This window comes from Sinohyriopsis cumingii, chromosome 1, assembly GCF_028554795.1.
Source record: "Sinohyriopsis cumingii isolate HCF-2022 chromosome 1, ASM2855479v2, whole genome shotgun sequence".
Taxonomy (NCBI): Eukaryota; Metazoa; Mollusca; class Bivalvia; order Unionida; family Unionidae; genus Sinohyriopsis; species Sinohyriopsis cumingii.
This window is the reverse complement of record NC_142961.1, coordinates 128,490,972-128,515,954: the sequence shown is the minus strand read 5'-3', so window position 1 is coordinate 128,515,954 and position 24,983 is coordinate 128,490,972. Positions and strand designations below refer to the sequence as shown.

General features: G+C 33.1%; 1 protein-coding gene across 1 annotated transcript in view; it reads left to right on the top strand.

The window, feature by feature from the left end:
- LOC149807846 (uncharacterized) overlaps nt 1–24,677 on the top strand; it is a 263,634-nt gene extending 238,957 nt beyond the window's left edge. Inside the window, exons 26-35 of the mRNA XM_089971376.1 lie at nt 1,632–1,810; nt 13,584–13,719; nt 14,090–14,239; nt 15,697–15,796; nt 16,218–16,291; nt 17,196–17,327; nt 18,861–18,989; nt 20,546–20,691; nt 21,478–21,613; nt 22,617–24,677. Coding sequence (XP_089827502.1) covers nt 1,632–1,810; nt 13,584–13,719; nt 14,090–14,239; nt 15,697–15,796; nt 16,218–16,291; nt 17,196–17,327; nt 18,861–18,989; nt 20,546–20,691; nt 21,478–21,613; nt 22,617–22,697 — 1,263 coding nt within the window. The 3' untranslated portion in view covers nt 22,698–24,677. The remainder of the gene's footprint in view (nt 1–1,631; nt 1,811–13,583; nt 13,720–14,089; nt 14,240–15,696; nt 15,797–16,217; nt 16,292–17,195; nt 17,328–18,860; nt 18,990–20,545; nt 20,692–21,477; nt 21,614–22,616) is intronic.
- Nucleotides 24,678–24,983: the final 306 nt, after the last annotated feature.

The window sequence follows — 24,983 nt, the reverse complement described above, 5'->3', positions numbered from 1 at the left end:
TGACCGAGAGTTAACAGCGACACATTTGTTCATCGTCCTAGATTATCCTCTCTGACAGTTCAAGCTGCCGCACAGATAAGGCTCATCTTACATATGTGAATACACATGGCATGAACTGCATGACAGCACAAGTCACCAGTGCATATATTGTAAAATCAGAAGGTAGTCTGGTCCATTCCAATTCGATTCCATACCAGCGACGTTGTGGTACCACTGGGTTCAGACGGGTCTGAAAAAGAGTGAGAATGATTTTGCACTATTTTCCCTCACTTAATCTTCCTTAGTGAGCTCAGTAAAAGAATTGGCATACATCATCAGAGATGGCGTTGTGTCATTCACAAAATTAATTGGCAACTGCAATGGACGCCTTCTGCTAAATAAATACACTGAACATGACCTGATAATCGCCATCAGAGTCGTTCGGATGCGCAGAACCCAACGCATGGGATGTACCCTCACTACAAGCACAGGCATAGTATTGACTATATTATTATCACAATAAATGACAGGCTGAATGTCTGAATGGAAAAGCCAATGGGAAGTTTAGAATGCTACATCAGTGATATATAGTTTCCAAGCTTAATATCCACGTCCAGCCTAGTCAATGATCAAAAATCACAAGGTGTGCTGAAAAGCTGTATGCTTCCAAATTAAAACAGGATACATATAAATAGACCCTAATTAAAGAACTGTGCAGCAAACTAGATTCAATCCATCTCAACTCGGATAATGTCAAGGAAAACTGAGCATCCTTCGGAGACTCTGTGTATTCAAACATGTCCAAAATAGCGTTTTGATACTGGGTTTTCTAAATTAAAACCTTAGGTTACATAATCACGTTTGGAATACAGAGCTTCATAATTTAATAAGGTAGCCTTCTGCGAAATGAAAGTGATTGTACAACGAAAAGGAGACAGTTCCAGGTACCATCACTGTGCAATAAGGCAGATGAGATTCGATCATACGGGGAGGTGAATGACATGAAGAACTTCGATGATACTTTCAAGGCAATCAACTGGCTACTTTCATCAGGAACATCTCTAATGATAAGTGATGACAGCACTGCTTCAAAAATCGGCAGAACAATATAACAGCAACATATCATCAATCAACAGTCACCTATCAAAGAGTAAGCGAATCGCCAACAGCCAATGTGGATATCAAAATATAACTTGCAAATCATACACCACTGACTGAAAGTGAGAAAAGACTTGAATTCCTGCCAAATGGTACAGCACCTGGATGAGGTGAACGACTAGCCGATGCATCGAAAGCAGGATGCCTGCACGTGGTAGATACACTTATTGAACCCTTCCAGTGAATGTAAGATGCATACATCGTTCACTTGTCCAAACCGAAAGCCTATAAACTATCGTGAGACAACCACCGGAACAGACCCATGCTGTATATAGCAGGAAGAAATCTTCGCCATAATTCTGCTGAATCACTTGTGCATTCCACTGACCAAAGGCTCCTCCGATACAAGAACAGTATTAATAATTAATTCGTAAGGAGAGAATGCCATAAACAAAACTACTGTATTTCATTTGTCACATTTATTAACATGAATGAATATGACTATATTGTTGCATTATGCAAACCTTAGAGTAATTATCAATGTCTACATTTAGATAAATGGAAAAGAAAAAGGCGGCAAAACTGAAACACATCAAATCAATCAGTTCCACTTTACTGCTTGGCCAGACAGGGGTGTACCGAGGTTTGCCTCATCCTTAGTTCATTTCCGTCAGAAGATTCGTGCTTCCAATACAAGACAAAAAGCCGAAGGACCGATCGTTGTTCATTGCAGGTTTGCACTTTCAATTTGATTTGTCAATGTATTGTTACATTGTTGCTTTTTTGCACGCTTGGTGCTTTGCTGTCTGTTTGGTTGTTTGGAGTGACTATTTTTATTTTTGCATAGAAGATTTGTCAAATATAAATGCAGCGTTTTCAAAACGTTAATTTAAATTTATATATGGAACACCACCGTTAATATAATACATGGCACATTTTAAAAAGGAATAACATCTGAATCAAACTATTCCAAGTGGTGTTAATGTAAATTTATTTTATCTTTTCAATGATACCTTGAAGAGTAGGTACATCAGGAAATGGGAGAGTCTACATCAGTTGATATATATTATTATTTGTGAGTAGATATATACATATATATATATATATATATATATATATATATATATATATATATATATATATATATATATATATAAATATATATATATACTCACAAACTTTAACATAGCTTGTATCAGATACTAGTTTTTACTAGATACTATTATCAATTCATGAAATTAACTAATTGGTGGCCTGGTGTACAGGAGCAGGATGGACATAAGTCTTGTTGCTAAATAGTACTCGTTTGACACAAGAAGATATTGAAAAATTAACTCAAGCATTAGATTATGTATCATTTGTACAATATGTGTATTAAGTAAAGATTATCAAAACGGAACATTGTTAAAGAGTCTGATTAAATTGCTCGTGATTAACGTGATTAATGGAGTATATTATCTGGTTAATTAAGTTTTAGAAACAATGAAAATGAATCAGATTTAAACACTGACACGCTTTTGCTAATAATGCAAATTCTAACGACACACTAGAGCACACTTTGGTGGAAATGCTGTGACTAATAAATTATAATATAGTCATTACAATAAATAACACTTTTGTACATAAAGAGCTTAACAGAAATTGAGGTCATCACTTTAAAGTGTGGTTGAGCTCTGCTATACATACCCAACTTGAACAAATATTATTCATGTTGACAAGAAATTGTTATAAAAAGGCCTAAAACGGTAATGATAATGGCATTGCATCTTGATATAATTTAGCAAGAAAAGGAATGAAATGAACAAAGTATAATTTATATTAGTATGAACGTCCCTATGGCGTGACTTTATGTATGTTTGTGTAGAAAACGGGTTTCAAATTCCTATCCAAATCTACATAACTAATCGTAGATGCAAAAAGGTACAGTTAATGGAAGAACTGGTGCACTATAATCCTAGAACAAAACAACATCCAGATGCACTTAAATGCTATCGGATTACACCAGAAAACATATATGCAGTGATTGTTTTCATGACTGGAGCCAATCATTTCCACAATTTGTAAAGACTTTGATATTATGTAAAAACGAGACCACGGAACATGTGGAACTGGTACAAGTGGTGGAGACGTAGATTATGAGGGACAAACACAGATACAACTGTAGCAGGTGTTGTGCAGCCATACAAAACAGTTTTATTTATCAAACTTTCTATCAACAGCGTTATAGTTGTTGCAATAATACCAATAGCTGTAATAATGGCTGCAATAGTAGCACCTTTAATTTGAATCTTGCACATGCACCTTCCTGCTATAGTTATTTTTCTGTTGCTAACTCGTAAATATTGTGCAAGTTCCCGTATATCCAATGTGTCCTGACCTGAACATTGTAACTTATTGAAGTTGATAATTGTATTTTTTTTATCTCATGTCTATTGGTATCTTTCTTAACCTCATCTTCGTTTTGATTTATCTATTCCTCTCATTGTTCGAGATGTGTTGGAACGGTCTATATTTATGAGGTGGCAACTTATTCAGATTTTACGACACTAATCAGTCTTTATTCTTTTAGTTATATTATTTTCGAACAATTTTATATACAGTAGTACCTCTATTACATGAAGGCGACTTACTAAATCTTCGTGTAATTTATCAATTATTTCACTCAAATCAGTATTTGCTTTCTTAATGCATCAATCAATTAGTTCATTGTCACGCAAATTTCTTCTCTAAATTGAATGTATAACTTTCTGATAAATAGTGTGATTTGCTTACGTATGACAATAGTTTCTACTGGTTTTTATTTGCACATAAGTATACCACTTGTTATGTAAATGGTATGTCCACAAGTAATTATGGGAGTCACTCCCAATTCCACCATTTTGTGTGTGATTTGTGATTTGGGTTTTTAACGTATCTTTAACACTGTTTCACTCATATCGCTACGATGTATGCAGTGTGGCAGCTTATAGTGATGTCTAGCACTGGGGCATCATGGCAAAGACATGTAGCATGATGTTCCACCCAGTCACATTATCCTGACACTATGCGGACCAGTCCTAACACTAACCACTTAATGTTGGGCGCCAATCAAAACAGCTGTTAGTACCATTTATATAGTCTTTGGTATAACTCGGCCGGGGATCGAGCCAACGACCCCCACCTTTTCTACTTAAATAGTTTATTTTAAAAATATTTGGTTCACTTATTTTAGAAATTGTTCTTGCATTTGTACTTACTTCTTAGGATTATGATGTTTTATATTCAAGTTTTAGATAATAATAAATTATTTGACAAAATGTGTCAACAATGATAAAACTATGATAAATTTATATGGAATCATTTAACATGCACCAGTTATTTCAATGGTTCATATTCACAGCATAAAAATGTATAATAAGCTAATGCAGTTTCCATTAATTCGTTCCTTAATATTTTTTTGGTATTGTGGGGGAGGGGATTTGATATGAGCTGCGACTTGAAGTTTAGGTTTCTTTGACAAGAAAAAGGTACCCATAATTCAGATTATATTGAAAATATAAATAGGAATTCAGTGTCAATTCCGCAAATGGACCATAGTAAATGGAAAAAAAAAACGAATAAGCGTTTAATTGACGATGAGTTGAATACAATTCCTTATATTTAAATGAAGAAGCATATAAATTCGTTTTCATTCAAGATAAATAAACTTTTAAAGACATACTCGGATGTCATTCTGCCAGGAACATATTTAATTAGTAAATGCCCGTTTGATGATTTATATGAGGTGCACAGATGGGTCAACGACATCAAATGGTAGGATATTTTTTACATGATGTTTGTATGCACTGTTGTCATAACTTTATGAGCTAGAAATACTAGTATGACATGAGAAGAGACGAACAACTAAAAAAGGCACAAGGAAATATAAGTGTGCAGTAAATGCATTGCAATCAATGCATCTCTTCAAAATATTGAAAGGTTTTGTACAATGGATGAGCAAAATAAAAGAAGAGTAACAAGAGAGAATAAACGATATTATACAATATGCCATCAATAAGAAAAGTTGACAGCTTTATTTTACTTCATTTGTAATACGATTGTGTTTATTTTTCTTTCTGATATATTGGACCATTACTTGTCCTAATGCACGTCATCAGATCTTTTGCATTATACCATTTAAATATGTTTCCTGGATTGAATTAAGTCAAACTGTTTTCAGTAAAAAAATAAGTAGACCCGATCAATTCCAATACAGCAATTTATTCTAAAAAGTATAGGATCTGAATGGGGTCAGTAATTAATGTTTTTCATGGTATCAAGTCCATGAAACACTCATATGCACACAGCATGATCATTATATTAATTTAGTATCTGAAACGTCCATATAATTTACATCAGCTGTGGCCAGGAAGTTATTTAAATTTAACATTTGCGTCACCCACTGCTCTCTGACACGCGCGTCTACTAATATATTATTACTGACCAGTACTCACATCTACTAACCAGCTATAATCAATACACAATCATACTGACCAGCACCTATGTCATCTGATCAGCACACACACCCACTGACCTATATATATATATTATTATTGATCAACAGCTACAATTACATAACATCACTTACAGTCATTGACCAACATTCAGTGTCACCTACCAGCACATAACATCAACTGACGTCCCCGCCTGTTAACCAAAATAGTGTTAATAGGCAGTATGTATATTTAAGCCCCTACAACTACTGACCATCATCTACACTTGTGGACTACCAGCATTCCTGTATATGTATACATTGTGTTGGCGCAATAAATATCAATAATCTAGGGAACCAAGTCATGATAACACAAATGTTGATGAGATTAAAACTAATGCTAATATTAAGAAACTGACATCAAATATTTATGATTATAAACTAAACCCCAAACAAAGCAGTATAAACATTTTATTAAAATGACAGAGACTGAAGCTAATACGGTCTTTGGAAAGACTAAATATGTCTAGGACATAAGGTCTAATAAATATTTGAATGACTAAAGCAATACCAAGTATAAGAAATGTCATACAATTTAGTGTATTTTAGAAAAAAGTCAGAACATTAACTTAAAATGCCTGAACGTAAAAAAATACTAAATTTCTGATCTTGATATTCCTTTTATCTGATACTATGATGACGGGAGCAGTTACTGCATGGTCGAGATCAAAACTGTTTATATTATAAAAATAAGTGCAACATTACATTTGTATCGAAAAAATCTAGATAATATATCTAAAGGATGGTTTTAACTAAAAAAAAATAGTCAAAAATGGGAGCCTGAAAATGGTCCGGTAAATATATTTTTTAACATAAGACCGATATTAGTTCGGAATTTAATGCAGGATAAAAGGAATTTGTCAAAAATAAAAATAAAAAGTTATATCTTACAAACTGTAAAAAAAAAAATATTGTCACAGAAGTTAATAAGTTGTACCTGATTAAATTAAATAAAATTCGCAAAACTTAAATATACCAATTCTTGCCTAGTTGCGAAATTAAAATGTTCATATAAAAATTAAAATAAAACTCAAGCATATTTCAAAAACCTTTTAAAGAAATTAAACATTAAAAGAGGTATAAATTAGATTGGTAGTTATGAGTAGTAGGTTTTATTTCTAGAAACCTTGTTGGCCATGCAAAAGGGAATTTTTGGTGGCTGAAAAAGGTCCAGGTTACACTATTTAACTGAAAGCGTTTGAATGAAATCCAATTGCAGTCCATCACTCACCTTGTGTATTCAACATATATACAATAAAATGAACGAGTAAAATGGAACGGGGAGGTATGTGATAGTCACTAATATATATCATTTTAATCCAACACCCACTTTTACTAACAAAACAGATGATGGAAACGTACTTGTAGAGCGTCAATCACCCCTATATATGAGGAAACAAACTACCGGTTACAGACACATATGCGTACAAAATAATTATACACATGGTACAGGCGATAGATTGGTTTGGAAAGATAGTTTGTCATCTCATCTCTTTCTTCGAGAGTTCGAGTCTCGGGATCGGTCAAGATGGTCATGTATACAAGCTTGCTAGTAGCTTCCTCTCGGTCGATGGCTCTTACCGGAGTTTTCAAGAGTTTTTCCTCCACCAGTCATATCTGGCCGCTATATATAACTATGGCAAATGGCTTTAGTCCATAACAACAGTGGCAATAATTCTAAACCGTAAAAGAGCAACAATTATACAATTACAATAAAAACAGGGTTTTTGTTACAATTCAATGCCACAGACATACAAACTAGTGTCAAAAGAGATATAGTCTCTATAGTCACGTACTACTATCACACACAATTATAATTCAATACACGCTATTTACCACCAATCATCAATTACAACCAAACTTTGTTAGAATCAAATACTGTCTCTTGGACAAAGATCGACCTGAATATTTGCCAAATTTAAGGCAACCCTCCATAAAGGTGTGCATGCTTCAATACGTTACTACTACTACTACTACTACTACTACTACTACTACTGCCACTACTAGTAGTAGTGAAACAATCATGACTACATGTTAGCTTGTATTCTTAAAACGTGCATTGGCACATATCATTAATGTAGGAGATAATTTATAATCTCCATTTATTGTTTACATTCCCTTCACGTTGGAAAGTTGTACCTCTATTTCCAATGCAAATAACAGTAACTGTAGTAACAGTTTTTGATATATAACCCTTGCACGAAGGAAAAATAATTTGATAACATATGTCAATCATATAAAAATGATTTATTTAAATATTATCATCTGGATACAGATTTTTGAAGCTCGGTGTGTACATGATAGGATTGTAAAATATCATCACCTGCCATCTATTTTGAGAGAAAAATAGGCAATTGGATCCATTTTTCTCCAGGAATAAGGTAATACTCATGTAAGTTCATAATGTTTCGTCCTCAGTGTGATGAAACTGTTCAGCATCCATGTTGAATCTTTCTATTTTTTTTTGTGAAATGATTGCTATTTTTGTCGTTTGAAATCGGTCGCCATTTTTACTACTGTGTGTATTGGGCGCTCGGCTTTCCACTAGGATGCGCTCAGGTTTATCTTTCCGAATTCTTCTATATTTATTCATATTCGTGAAAACTTTGTTATGAATTTCCCGAGTGCGTTCCCAAAACCTATAAATAGGTGTGATATCCCCCGTTTTGGCAGTTGTGTTTCTACTGGACTCCAGTAAAGGTCTCAAGACCAAGCAAACAGAGCTAAAGCCTCTAGTCATCTCAGCAGATAATTTCACGCAAGGTAGACTAGTTACTACCGAAACATTAAATTTAGTAATCATAATTACTACTATAGTGTTTCTCTGAAATTGTTTCATCGTTTATTTCCTCGTTATAGCAGATAAAATTTCCCACAGACGGACTCAGCTCACGACACTGTCACTGTGTCGTCATCAGCATAGCCGTCTGCTATCTATTGGCAATTTAGTATCGGCATTATTGAATTTCCTACTCAATTTTATGTATCATTTTGAAATCACATATTTCCATCCATTTTGTAGTGGTTATGTCATTTAGATGTCGAAACAATATACCCGACACAACGAGACACTTTGTTGTTACAAAATGACACACAGTGTCGCATTCATCTCAAGCGACACACTATTGCCATCCGGTTCCAGACTGTGTCGCTCAAAACGACAAACTGTGTCTCAGCCAACAAACGCGACACACTATTAACATCCGGTTCCAGACTGTGCCTCTACCATATTCACCATTGGACTATAAAACGCAGACACGGGTCTGGTTCCGAACCTTGATTGGATTCACAAAATCATTACCACTTCGGCACGTCTTATGAACACATTTTAAGAACTATTAACTTTTGTCTGTGTAAGATTAGTTTGAGAATTGGAATTTTCTGAGTTAGAGATTATGTGAATTAGGACAAACGGAATATTTATGCTGATTTTCATATGCAATGTATCACAGCATCTATTGTTGTTATTTCAACATGCGTTATCAAGCATCTGTTCTGCATATTTGTAAATATTATATTTCACAACTTTCATCACTATATTTTGTGCGAAATCACATCCAAGCCTGGATGTAATTTAATAAACTGTGTTGACTATTTATATTTGTTTTGTTTTGTGCTTGTATGATCTATATAAGAACTTTTGTGGTGAACACAGACTTTTTGACAATACAATACACTGGATAGATCTAATAACTAAAAAAGACGTGAGCTGTCCTTCTATTGCATTTTATTTGACCTTGACCCTTGACACGTTACAGTATTACAAGTCATTATAATGATAATAGATTCTATACTGTTTTTTTTAGTTTCATTTGATATATTCTCGGCAACATAATATTACAAAAAAGTGTCACAAACTCCAATGTTTTCTTATGACTATTGCTTAGAGGGAATGCGTTCTTCTTCTTTTGCCCTCTTCTTTCACTTCTTCATTTGTTTTATCTTCATTTTCTTCATGGTTTCCATTTTCTTCTTCTTCTTCTTTTTCTTTTGTATATTCTTCTTCGTCTTCTTCTTCTTCTTCTTCTTCTTCTTGTTCTGATGATGATGATGATGATGATGATGATGATGAAATCTCTTTCCTTCCATCTCTCTTTGTTTATTTTGGTTTTCCTTCCATCTCTCTTTGTTCATTTTGGTTTTCTATAGAGGACACTCCGAAGTCCAAAGTTTTCTCGTGACCCACAACATATTTATGCTTTTGTTGTCCTTTATTTGGATAATGTCTTCTTTGTCTTTGATGTGGTGCGCATCATAGGACCCAGTCTACTTTCTCACGACAAATATATCACGTATCTTTACTTTCATTTCAAGAGTAACTATGATCTCTACTGGATGGAAAGTATTTAGCCCTTTTTATATCTTGATCAACACATTGTTACACCTCTCAGTGAAACTTGTTTTGTAATTGGTTGTTGAAGAGAATATTGTAGGTGAATTATTGTATTTGCACCATGATAACAGTTATTTTAAAGGTTGCTCGCCTTGAGTAAACAAGCTTACAAGACGGATGCTATGGCACAAGACATTTATTTAAACATACCACCCAAACCATGTTTTCATTGTCGAGCTTCTCATTCAAACATTGGATATGGTACGTGAGTGTCAATTCAATTGAGATCGATATAAACCATGTAGGTAGCGTTATGATAACTTTATTTTTGTAGAATCAACTACTTTGTCCGAGATTTCCTTTTATAACATCATCCACACTATCAACACGAACTTTATTGACATGAACATAATGGAGATGCACACATTCATAGTCAAGGTGATCATTTTTAGTCATATATCGTTCGTACCATTTGACGAATTCACGTTATAGAGAATGAATCTCATCAATGATTAGATGTTTGTTTGCATCATATTGTAATGACGATAATTGATGACTGAGACCTTCACCTATTTCTTGTATCGAACGTGTTGATGAAGTTACTGTTGCTGGTGGTGTTTTACTGAAGGTAATGATTCAAACCGCACATGTAAAAACATTGTATACAATTTGCTGGACAGAGATTTGCATTCGAATAATACATTCAAAACCGTAACAAGGTGGATGGTACAATTGCAAATTATATCGATCTTGAGCGTTATAATCATCTCCAACATGAATTCTAATGCCGTACACATTAACGTTTTACTTAGCTGTAGCTAGTGTTTTCTTTACATAAAAGCCCTAATCAATTTTGTCCAAGAGATACATGCATTATTTATGCGACGACAACAGTTTTATTCTTATCTTTGGTGACGTTTAAGTGGTATGACTCATTTATACAAACGTAACTTCTGCGAAGATTGTGTGGTCCAGTGGTCTTGCCTGATGTAAACATACATTGAAAGACCATTGTTTGGGGTTGTCAAATAAATCAAGATAACTATTACTAGATACAAACAAATAATATTGATTATTTGTAGTTTTATCGTTATGGTCTACTGAAATTAAAATACCGCTTTTCAACAGTTCGAAAGGGTTACTATGGTATTGATTATTCCGGTTGTAGCTGATGTTACCTCTTGTGTTGTTACTGTTCCAACTGTCGGTTTTTGACTGGGAAGGCAACAGTGATCTGCAATAATGTATTGTCATGCTGCAAAACATTTAGCGCCTAATATCAGCTCACGATGCTGTGAGGGATAAAAGGACGACTAGACTTTTCCAGACACTTATTCGGAAACACACCAAGTGTTCTTGCTACTGATTTGGTTTTTGCGACCTTTGAGAAATGATGTGGAAATGATCATACCGTATTTAAAGACAAACATCATAGATTCATATTCCTGTTATGGTCAAACACCTCTGATGCATCAATTCAGGTATAGAAACTGGGTAAATATCTTTCATCGTACAATAACTTCATTAATAAGACTATCTCCTTCTCTAAGTGCTCTTTGATCAAACATGCTTTCCATATTGCAAATGTCTTCATCTTTTTTGAACATTCATTGTAACTCGTGGACTTAATTGGCTTCTTTTACTTACTTTCCCATAATATCTTTAAATTCACGTAGTGGCTAGTGTCGTCAACGAAATCGTTTTATGTAAAGAAGCAATAAGTATGTGTTTAGCTAAATACCATTTGTCAAAGGCTGGGTTTACTTACCAATGCGAACGCACCCTCCAATATTGTACACACTGTCATTGATTCCAAGTTCTTATGTGGCGAATAAATGATTGTTTTGATCAGTTTGAAACTCTTGATTGTGATATTCAGGTCATGTATATGTTTGTAATTGCAACGTGTGTTGAAAACTTTGATTAACCAATATGTGTAAATGCTCTCATCAGCTCAAAATCATTTTTTGAGATGTTAAAGGTACTATCAAAGTCCACCTTCGAAACACATCAAAGGCACAATGCAAATCCTTCTGACCCGAATTGTACGATGCCAACTGCTACACATCTGTTTTGTTGTAGGGGTGGATGATGGAATACAATTACATGTATTCAGTAACTATCACATAATCCGTTTGATTTTTTTATGTAGGTACTAGATAGTGAGTTTTGGTAATTGATATTCATCAGGTCCTAGTACTCACTATAAGGTCAGAACAAAATTAATTTCACGTATGGTAGAAACCGAGCGATATGTAGACGTTTTAGCATGGCATTATTTTTAGTTTGTCTGGACATTTTACAATCTGAGGTTAGTCCCGCAAAAGTTTTTGGAATAATGTCTCACTTGAATCAGATGTTTCAGTGTTTAATTTCTAGTTCGCTAAATGCTGTTAAAGTTTCATATTTTAGGATTTGCTTAGACATGCAACCATTATTTTGCAAAACAAAAATTTAGCGTTACTTTTAGTCATATCAGTTTTAATGCTATTATATGTTCGCTTCCTTGATTATATTATTTATATCGTCGGTAAAACATTGCAAATTATACCGGAAATATAATATTTGATATAATAATGCAATATATATATATATATATATATATATATATATATATATATATATATATATATATATATATATATATATATGCATAAATGCGTTAAGCAGACTCTAGGTAGCATTATTCCAAGCGATTCCTCTACTTGATTTGTAAAAGAGTGTGTGATTGCGATAATAAGTGAGTGTCGATCTCATATTTTGTGTTTTAATCTTCATTATTGTACCACAGAATTTACATCCTAAACTGACGCATCAGTTAGTGGATTTATTTATTTGTAGGTAATATTATAGTCAACAGGTGATGGTGAATTTTCAGTCCTGGTCAGTTAATTTCGGTGCTGTTAGTCACAATGCCTTTTTGTTAGTATGAGTAGGTGTTTGTAATTGGTCGTTGGTCCTAGTTAGCAAGTAATGTGCCTGTTCAATGTCGGTTCTGGTCAGTTTTACAGTTGACCTGGGTACCGGTCAGTGATTGTGCTTGCTGTCAAAAAGATATAACATTGTTTATTTAGTATAGGTGCTGCTGAGTACTAGTCATTAATATTGTGTTTGTCAGTGGATGTGAGTGCTAGATGGTAGATACATTTGATAGGCATCATGTATTTCTTGCTTACCAATAGGCTGTGAGTGGTTGCACCCAAACATAAGATCAAATCTCATAAATGCAATCGTTCACTTTAATGTTACCTTACCATAGCCACCATAGTAACATCTTGTTTTAATCCTATTTACGCCTTAAATATCAAAATAGTAACCGCCATAATGACACAATGCAAAATGTAAGTTCACTGCTATATTGGCGCCTACTTTGGATTTGGAGCTGTAAGACAGTGATTTACAGAATCTTGCTTTCGTACACACTTCTGAACGTCGATAAATACCCCGATGTTTTTAAAGAATTTACTCCATGTATTTAAGCTTGGACGTAGCGTTTAAAAAAGCTGCAAAATTGGCGATTTTGAATAATGCAAACAACATTGCTATTGATTGCGCTCTATATTCATTTTTCAGAACTTGATTGTTCTCATTCAGATAGGTTCTTATCAAATTCAATTCATTTAAATAATTATTTTAAATTTCTCTTTAATATCTTTTCAAAAGCGCTGGAATCGGTAGGACAGGAACCTTCCTGGCTCTTGACTACCTTCTTGACCAGGCAGAGGAGTTGGACTATATCAATGTGGTGAAATGCATAGAGACCCTCAGGAAACAGAGAGTCAACCTCGTGCAGACTCTTGTAAGAATGATTCTAATATTCATAATACAGATTTACGATTCCGACGATAATGAATATTTGTATGATGATAAAAAAGTTTGTTTGTACATAATTTCTCATACACTAAATTCATATTAGTGGTGATATATATATATATTTGCCGACAACTAAAAACTGTATATATTGTAATATCTTGTGAGCAGAACAACTATTCTTGGTGTTTGAAGTCTCTGCATCAAGTCCGCAACGTCAAATACTATGGGTCTGCCAGTAGTGCAGCAAATGCAGCGTAGTTCCTATATATTGAACATTATAATCGATAGTACGTTTGATGGAAATGGGATTAAGAAGTAAAATAAAACCAATTGATTTTGTTCTATTTAATTTTCAGGAACAGTACATATTTCTACATGAGGCTCTCCTCGAAGCGCTAACTATTAACACCATGACTGTGTCGACTAATGAATTCCAAGAAACATACAGACAACTACTTGAAAGGGACAATAAAACAGGAAAACGAATGCTGGATGATGAATTCCAGGTACATAATAGCATCACTATTTTTTTTCTATGTGATGTTATAGGTAGTACCATATTTAGAACGTCATATTAATGTCATCTCTATGCTGTACCATGTATCGACGTCCTTACAGCTCATTTAATAAGGTTTAGTTTATCCACGTACTTTTATGATTTTAATAATATACAATAGTCCATGTTTTCGAAACATTAAAACTCTATTGATTCTTTTATAGAAATAGTTTTCATTCAATATTTTGTTTGGCAGCCATCTTCTTACGTTAGAGATTCGATATATATCTCATTGATCTATATCGCATTAATATGCAGTATTCGCTGTAATTATTCCGTCAGCTGATGTATATACATTATGTACTCGATTCTCATAGAAACATTGACCTTTTTATTGTGAATATCATTGTCAAAGTGTAAAACAGTCATTTACATCATTGACATTTCAAACATATAATGTCGACCGAGACTTGAGAGTTAAGTCGTGATCAGAAATTATTTATAATTAATGTCGGACACGGGAATACCAATGGTGTTCACCGCCGTGACTAACGTGTTACATTAAAGTTATTTTCATGAATATAGCTCCGACCTTGGCATATGATCAGAATTGAAACTCACATCAAGATTAAGGCAATTAGGCACAGTTTTTCCTAGTAGATAAGACAATGACACGATTCTATGCATTTGATAGTGAAATGCCACCTGAGGAAAGCCGGCTTTTGGCTAATTTGATGACACGTTAATTACACATTAATTACAGCGATCCTTCTGTTCCATGATGTTAATGGATAGCGTGACTATTTGTATATTTGTCAGAGGAAACTCATAAGATTCATTGCTTGTTATGTTGGAATACAAAACCTATGGTCAGATGCATAACATGTGCCCGTGATAAGACATTACAATATACCAATGATATAACAATGTGGCGTATATTTTCTCAGTCTCGTTTCTCCCTCGTCCAGATTTTGATTTCAATGCATACATTTCAACGATCCTGGAACTATGTTATCATGTACTATGTACACAGAGACAAAGGGACAAGACCTAGATTACCTAGGATGATACAATTGTTAGGACAGTGAAATAATCTGAAAGACTACAATCTGTTGTTAGTGGGGAAAAGGGCAGCCAACACTACTTTATTTTCTCAACATTCACATAGAAATGCGAACATAATATGACTCCTCATGTATAATACATATAATGAATCTATTATTTTGCATAGATCACCTACATCATAGGATATCAATTAGCAAGGGCATCCCTCTCTTAAAGCCAAGTTTGGCGCCATAAGCAAGTAATACATGTATTTAAAGGAGCACTCAAACAGTGATCCCCATTCAAAACATAATTAACTTTTGTTAACTATTTTAATATACCTATGTTAATGTCACAACACTTTAGTCGCTTAGCCGGCTTGATAAATTTATGTAAAATTGAAATATCTTTGTTTATATGCAGAACCTACCAATGTACGTGTCAGATCCAGCAGAAGACGTGTATGAAAACGCAAAGAACATGGCTAATCGGCATAAAAACAGATATTCAAACATTCTGCCAGGTATTATTTAAACATGCGTTTCGTTCTAATTTGGTGAATTCTATGACCTTATGGACAACATTCAAAGGTTCATTTTAATGTTTATATCATTTGTTTGCCAAATGACATTCACATAAGATGATCTTGGTTTTGGGCTCTTATTTTCATTTGTCGAATACAATTGATCTACACGACCGACCTCTCAAGCAAATTGATAACAGTGCTAATAAATTTATATTTTTCTTTTTAATGTAAATTATCATTAATGTGTCTTATTTTACACAATTGTAAGCGTATTATTATATAACATATTCATATATATATATATATATATATATATATATATATATATATATATATATATATATATATATATATATATATATATAATCTCTTGCATAAATACTAAAGGAAAAGTATTTTGAACTGTCTTCTATTTCAGATAAGAACCATTGCCCGTTTTTAAATGTCTACGTCAAAGGGAGAGATTCTTACATTAATGCTGTCTTCCTGCCCGTATGTTATCAGTTTATCGCTACCTAATTATAATGTTTTCATACATATAGGTTACCGAAAATGACATCGGCTTTCCAGTTGTGAAGGGAAAATTTATACGACAATGTTATTGTGTGCGTTGCACAATTATTTATCAAATGTATACAGTGCATGAATTACATATGCAAGTCACTGCATCAATGTTTAGATTGAACAAATGTTATATACACCAACAAAATGTCAAAGAACCATGTCACATCATTCAAACATATGTAGAACGTTTTCTACACATTTCATGACATATATACTGGAGAAATCAATAAAGCCTGCCAAGCACATGCCCAAATAATTGAGCGGTACATGCAGAGAGCAATAGTATGTATACATGTTTGACTGCACCTGATTATGATACAACAATAATAATGCATACTTTACTTCCTCCTTTATTCTACGTTTTATTTATTGCTTCTTGGCATAAATTTAATTTGTTTTGGCAAAACTACCATCTATTAAAAAGGTAATGTATAGTAATATGCCGCGGATTATTCATTAATATTGCCGGTTTTTATGTCTACAATTTGTTCTATCTTCAAAATGTACTATCTTTAATATCTATATATCTATGTATCTATCCATATATATATATATATATATATATATATATATATATATATATATATATATAATTTAAAGCAAGAGAATATCAGAAAATAAATTAAGCTTCTGTTACATTAATGTTCTATGTATAATCTATCTCTCTATCTATATATCTATCTATGTATCTATCTATCTATCTATGCATATAATGTGTGTTTGAGAGACAGACAGACAGACAGACAGACAGACAGAAAAAGAGACAGAAATAGGGAGACAGAAAGAAAGGTGGGAAGAGGGTAAATTATAAAATCATGGATACATTGTACAGGCTTACAAGGAAAACAACATCTTCATTGTCACCCAGTCGCCGCTTGAGAACACAATCGTGGATTTTTGGAGAATGGTGTACCAGTTTGAAGTTGGCTCTATTGTGATGATGAATACACTATCAGAAATGAAGGTAATTTTGGAATCAAGCGCACTATCTCAGCTACTTAAATTAGTGTAAATCATTTTCTCATCATGACCTCTAAGCAGAGCATGAGGTTATAAATGCACGTGATTCATGAGCACAAATACGTCTTGAACAAAGTAATCTGGTTCATTGAGTTTCCAATGACATATATGCATATTTTAACGTCACCTGAATTCTTTTGCAGAAAAACATAATTCATCATCGCTGCAACAGTACTTACAAAATGCTTACATTTATTGAGGGTATAGGAACCGGAATTAGAAAACGAAATTGTTGTTGAGAATGCTCCCAAATAATAGGTAAAAAACAATGACAAGCGTGATGTACAAAGTATTCGCTGAGGCTGCAAACAATATTTTTCATTCGTCGAGCCTATGGCCAGTACCTGGGACTCACACATTATTGATTACTTGCCAAATGTCACTATAAAGAATATAATGAAATGGCTGCAACAATATATTACGACACAAGTTAATAGTAATAGACTTCCTTACATGACAGTTGTATTAATTATTGCACTAATTAGTGGTTTCAATGTATGTTTTAATTTGCTGGTAACGTTGTTTAAACGAGCACGGATTTATAACAGAATATTACTTATCCAATCAATCATGAAATATAAAGGTTTTCATGTGTTGCCTAAAAATACTATCTCTTTCCGGATAATTTATGTGAGAAAACTTATGATTTGGACAGTATGTGATATGCATATATATTCGAATGGGCTATACGGCACAATTAACTATCACATGATAACTAGTCAATCGTGCTACTTGAATGTTGGTTTTCATCCATGTTATGCATGTAGCAAGGTACTTGATACACCAAGTCTGATATATCGAGGTTTATAAGCGGTTAAGAAATACAGACTGCACAAATAGCCATACTTTAACGTAAACTTTAGCTGAAATGTGCTTTACATAAATCTACTTGAGTCATAATCAACCAAATTATATATTTTTGACGAACATTCTGTATTAAGTACCTTCAACATGGGTAATAAATACTATATATAAGGCTCTTTAAAAAGTTTAATATAGTATATTGCAATTTTATTCGTAAAAGAGTAAAGAATACTGATGAAAACGATATAGTGTTTAGCTGCGTAGCAGCTGTGTCTGTGCTCTTGTGTGTATGACACAATTGATAATTAATGAAGATAATGTTTAAATGCAAACGCAAAAGATAAGAATTTGAAATCAGCATATCAAACTTGTTTATGGGGTAGAAACAGCTGTGGATTATGCAATAAATACGACAGCGGAATATATGTAACGCTAAAAACAGTAGCATATTTAATCAAGCTCAGATTAATGTATTTTGTGACAGATACCAAGGTGAATCACAATTACGAATACAGCTAAAACCAATATAACAATGAATCATTGTCATTCTTACTTTTAAACCAGGTTATGTGTGTTCAACTGATATTTAAAAACATTATTCCAGTGAACTAGACGTTTGTACTTGATTTGTATGCCCACAACATTTCCATAAGTGTCACATATGTTTTTTAAGGAAGAAGAACGCTACTGGACAGAAGACAGAAACAAGTTAGAGATAGGACCTTTCAGAATCACTCTGGAAAGTAAATCCTCCGATGACATTTGTACAAATTATACCATGCTTCTGAATTACCAAGATGAGGTCAGTAAATTAAGAAAACATGTTTTTATCATCAAACACATTTGTGATGTTCATATGATAACGGCTTAATCAGAAGAATATAAAATTTGATGCAGCAATATCAATAAATATGAAATTATATATCTCGAACGTTTAACATTTTACATACTCCATCTTCGTTTAACACATCGCTTTTACATAATAATTGTATGATATACGCTTCAGTAATTTATAATGTTATCTCGCGATAGAAGAAGCAGGAATATTGAAAGTGAATTGTATTTACCGTGAATAGCATCTTGTTTCGACTTCGGCAATAAAATTCTGCAGAATTGTAAACCTATTGTAAGGGTGTGCCTTTTGGGATAAAATAAATGTATGCATACAAATTATTATACGAATTCAGTCATCCGATCTAATTCTATTATAATAGAAGACGAATAAGATTAGTCTAAGTTACCATTACATTTATATGTTAACTTTGCCCCATGGTTTCCATATCTTTACGATCATAATTTAAGATACAAATATGAAGTTGTCCTTAGACTGTTGATTATTCACATCAATACGGAGAAGGAAAGGACACAAGTAATAATTAGACCATCACCTTAACCCCTGTCCGTTCAATTACATAGCAAATTTAATTTATAAAAATGATAAAATTACTGATTCATCGTAAGGAAAATCTCCATATTTAACTACGCCATCTCCTCCAGTATTGTCAGGTATATGTTGGGTTTAAGCAAACAAACTGTTTAACTTGAGGAAAAGATGAAAGGCAGCTTCCTTCCGTAATATCCCATTCTGTAGTTTGGTTAGGTATATATGGTGCAGGAAGAACCCAGGAACCATGACAATCCTTGGAAGAAATCCCGAGAATGACAACAAGCTACCGTCGAGCTTTCTGCAATGGTCGAACCGAGACACGAACCAATACCAACAAAGGAGATGTGAGAGCGATCTGTAAAGGGGAGCACCTTACAATAGAGCAACTGGAGCCAAGTTGCATTATTAAACATCTAGAGTCTTTTAACTAATGTCAGATTGGTTAGATAAGCATTACTGACTCAAATGAAGCAGTAAAGCATTATTTAATGCCTCATAGAAAATGACGATAATACTCATGTTTGACACTGAGCGTTAAATGGTTGTTGTTAACTGTACGCATCATGTCCATAAAGCAATTCACTATTTGGATTGAGTTGATTTAAATTACTTGTTCTAAAACTGAACCGTAATGTCAATTAAAATGGAATAAAGTTTTTATTCTAAACGCATTACATTAACGCCAACACTATAATACAAATGAAGATATAATGCGGCACCATGATGAGAAAATATCGCGAAATATTTACATTAAATCAACTCCTTACCATATACATTTTATTTCTAAAAAATATTCAGTCATTCATATACATACACACACACACACAGATATATATATATATATATATATATATATATATATATATATATATATATATATATATATATATATAATGTTTAATTTCACACCAATACTAAGTTCTAATTCTTCTAATATATGTATACTTTAATGTGTATTGGTATGTTACCAGCATCGGAGGGTCCGTTTAAGCAGAGCAACCTACTGGGCGGATGGGGAACCTGTCCCCATGTCACCGACAGCCATGTTGAAGCAGATTGATCTTATAGAGAAATGGCAGCAAGAATCAGGCAGCAAACCTATTATTGTTCACTGCATGTAATATTACTTTAACATCTTATATAAATTTTATACTGGCAATAATAACCCAACCATTGTTTGCTGCATACGAACTCGTGCAACATAACTCATTCCTCTTAAACGCTCTCATTCTTATTGTTTTAATGTGCGAACTAATTCACAAAGAGGCATATAATGATATCAGTTATATCTAACCGGCCATACATTATCATGTATGAATATGTTCCCTTTTTGATGTTTTGTTATTATCGCAAACGAAATAGAACACTGAGAAATTTATAACATCAAAATTATTATACATTGTAAGATGACGATTTTTATTTGATAGATTGCATGCTAATATAGGTGTAAACTGACATACAACTTTATATCAAAAACATTTGTAATATTATGTTTGTGTTAATATCCTTTATTGAAAGACTCTGTGATAATATAATCCTATGAAGAAGACCAGTATAATCCTATGAAGAAGACCAGGTATGCTTTAACAAGGTTAATAATTACCACTTACTCTCATAATTTATCACAGGTATAAAATGATAGTACATTGTCTGGAAAATTGTAAGCGACTATGTAGGTACTAATTCAATCTTGATGTTGCAGATAACTGAAGAAAAACAATAAAACTATGCAGGGTTATTCTGATTACTCACCATCCCCGAAAGAGTAAACATTTATGTCGAAGTGGCTTGTATAAGATTTTATTTCGGCCAGATGATTTTTACAATCCTCAAATATCAAACTGCCCCTTTTATGTTAAAAATCAACTATATACAAAAGATACGTTTTATGCATTTGAACCAGGAATGGCGCTGAAAAAAGCGGTCTGTTTTGTGTGATTGCTGCCCTATTAGAACGGACCAAGATAGAACAGGATGTTGCTGTGGAACAAATAATCAAACAGATGAGAAGTAGGCGACCTCAAATCATTCCAAATGTGGTAAGATGCATTTTCTTTGCTATCTATTGAACTATCATTTTATGTTTGTCTTACTGATCAATGTTCTAGCAAACGTGATTTAGGATTTATAAATTCGAACTAAACATTATGTATGCCTATTGCTTCAGTAATATGAATTATCTTGCAATTATTAAATAATATAGTCAAGGAAATTTATATTCAACTGACTTAAGGAATCGAGGTGGTATTGATCTTGTAAGATAATAAGATATAGTATGAGAATTAGAATATAAGCATTACCTGAAAATAACAAATTAATTTGTCTAATCAATCAAGTAAAACATGGATAAGATCATAAATGCCCTAATATGAGGGAGTGTCGAAAAGAATTACAACATGCAATACACAAACGAATGTTGACAATTTCCATGCAATAAATTAGATGTGATTAGTATATAGCACTAGGTGCACTGCACTGTAATGGGGGGTAATGATGATGTCGTGTACGATAATAATAATGATGACAATGATAGCCACAAGACCTTCATGTTGATAATTATGATCGTGGTAATTCCGATGAATATTGTGTAAAACTACACATACGTTGTAACTTTAAGAGGCTGAATCCAAAATTGTAAAGTAAGTTAATAATCAATTTAAACCACAATTACTGGGGTTTTCTACCTATGAAACAAAAAACGACAATAATCCCAGCCAAAGAAAAATTTGATTAATTACGTAATCAACCCAAATTTGGATAAAGCTGAAATAGCCCGAATAAACTGAAACGAATAAATCCAGCCGTTAAAATAACAGCTTCTTTAAATGCATGCAGCAGTGATGAAGATCAACATTTGTTATCCACTATAATCATCGTACATTTCTACAGAACATAAAATTAAATGCATAATAAATCCTAGTATATCATAAGTACACCGAGTGGTATTTAAAGTCCTTTAAGTTGCTAAAATATAGCATACACTTCAAGTTTGGTCATATTGTTCATATTAATTATGTTTATTTTATTATTTATCTATTCCAGGATCAGTTCAAATTCTGTTATGACGCTATGTTGGCCTATCTGAATCAGTTCGACACCTATTCCAATTTCACAGGACTGTGAATAAGCAGTCTGCTGGTGTCAATATAAATAGAATATCTCTTCTATTTATAACTTATAATCCCTAGTTTAGAACGTGCTTTTTAAAATTCCCATAAGTAGCTATACAATTTATAAATCCAGTTGAAATTGTATTTCTTTTCTAGATCAACCTTGTGTATTGACTGTTTTCATTATTGCAGTTAAATATAGTAACTGCCATTAGAGTCTATACTTGACAGTACAATCTAAACCTTGTATGTTTTGCAAAAAGAAATATTTCGATTCAAAGACTCATACGTATTCGCAAAATTAATTTTACATCCACGTACACGCCACTCTTGAAGTGGCAAGACCTAATAAGCAGATTATTTCGCGTGACCTTGAAAGTTTGTGTCTGCTTTAGATCTTATCCAGCCAGTGGCATATTTAAAGTCCAGGATACGAGTCTTTCCAGGTTCAGTTTCAAGCTTGTTATGCTTTTCCGTTAGATTCACATTATGTGGAATATATAACTGACCAATCATGTACATCTCAATAAATCGAATAATGCATTTATTTGCAAAATTTCAACTATATTCTACTTACGCTAGTGATGTGGTGTGTATATTAACCGTAAATTACTTTTTTCTTGTATATCCTTTATTCATTAAATCATTACTGTAATATTTTTAAATATATAATCATGTATATTCGTTTAGCTATTATCGGAGTGATCATGCGCTTTTTGTTTGCTATGCTGATAATGTAGAAATAGCTATATAGCATTAGAATTTCTAGCTGTGGCTAATTCTGTTTTACAATCTCTAGCTTTGATAATATCCAATATGTTCGCTTTGACAAATGCGCAAACGTCCCAGCTGTTATATACCTGCTGTGTCATATATTTAATTGAAAAGCTACATTTGTTTTATTATAACTTGTATTAGTGACTTGTATACAGGATGCTAGAAGTAATATGATTAATGCAGTATTGCGCCAGTGATATTTTGTTATTTATGTGTATCGTACTGACGCTAAATATCAGCCGAAATGATTGCAAATCCTGCCCTTGATTCGAGAATCAATTATTTGTTTCCAAACATGCTCCTGAAAAAAGTTAATAAACGAATTATCGGTATATTAATCAACAGTGATAAAGCAATATGGTGCATTTAATTTAATTCTATGATACTTTGCATATCATCATTGCTATAGAAAATGCTGTATAATGTTCAATTGGGATTTGCGACATGTAATTATGTGATTTTATAATACTGTCAAGAGTGGGGGATAAATCAAGCCAATGGCATGCACTTTTCCCGATGCGTACATAGTTTTCAAGCAGCAGATAGTTTCCGGACTTTTGTCGTTTATTACGGTTTCTTTATCGTTTTAGTGAAATGACCCTAAATTATAATAAATGTTGAAGTAAATACAGAGCGAATAAAATACCCTATAGTTATTTCTAAAAGTTGTTTTTGTTTCTGCAACATTTACATCTGAAAAATGTTCAGATAAACTCTGTGAATGTACATGTTGATGTAACTGTCATTAGTGTGTAAAAGAAATATATAATTGACCAATCATGTACATCTCAATAAATCGAATAATGCATTTATTTGCAAAATTTCAACTATATTCTACTTACGCTAGTGATGTGGCGTGTATATTATACGAGCGCCTGTTTAATATCTCTGTTCTAGTATTTGTACTCGTATAATTGTTTTCATGACAAAAGCACCCATAAATAATTTTGTCACATCTAATTGTATGACAATTTAAAAACTTCAGAACAACAAATGCATTCATATAATCTGAATAGTGTGTTTACTCTTAGACGTTTTGTGTACATGATTTAATTTCCTTTTGAAATTGTCGTATTCAAAAGACATTATTTGCATTGGCCAGAAATGATATGCATGCTCGTTGATTTATGTATCATTAATCAATTGTTTATGAAATCACTGTACTGTAGTTATCTTATATAAGTATCTAATAAATGCATTGCAATTTTTAATTCAATCGATATCTTTCTTTAGAAAATAAAAACACTATATATGTATATGTGTGTGTATGTGTGTGTGTGTGTGTGTGTGTGTGTGTGTGTGTGTGTGTGTGAGAAAATACATTTTCTATGCAAGCATATACAAATGTATGTCGTTCAACCAGTATAGTATGAGTTCAAGAACATTAGTAGTCCGAAAGAAAAGTCTTCAACTTTCGGACTAACTAACTTTATACGTCCTGTCGTGTTCCCGTGCTAAAAATAAATCCCAGTGAGTAATAAACTTGAATCCAAGATCGCGCCTTTTTTCAGAGTTTAACAGC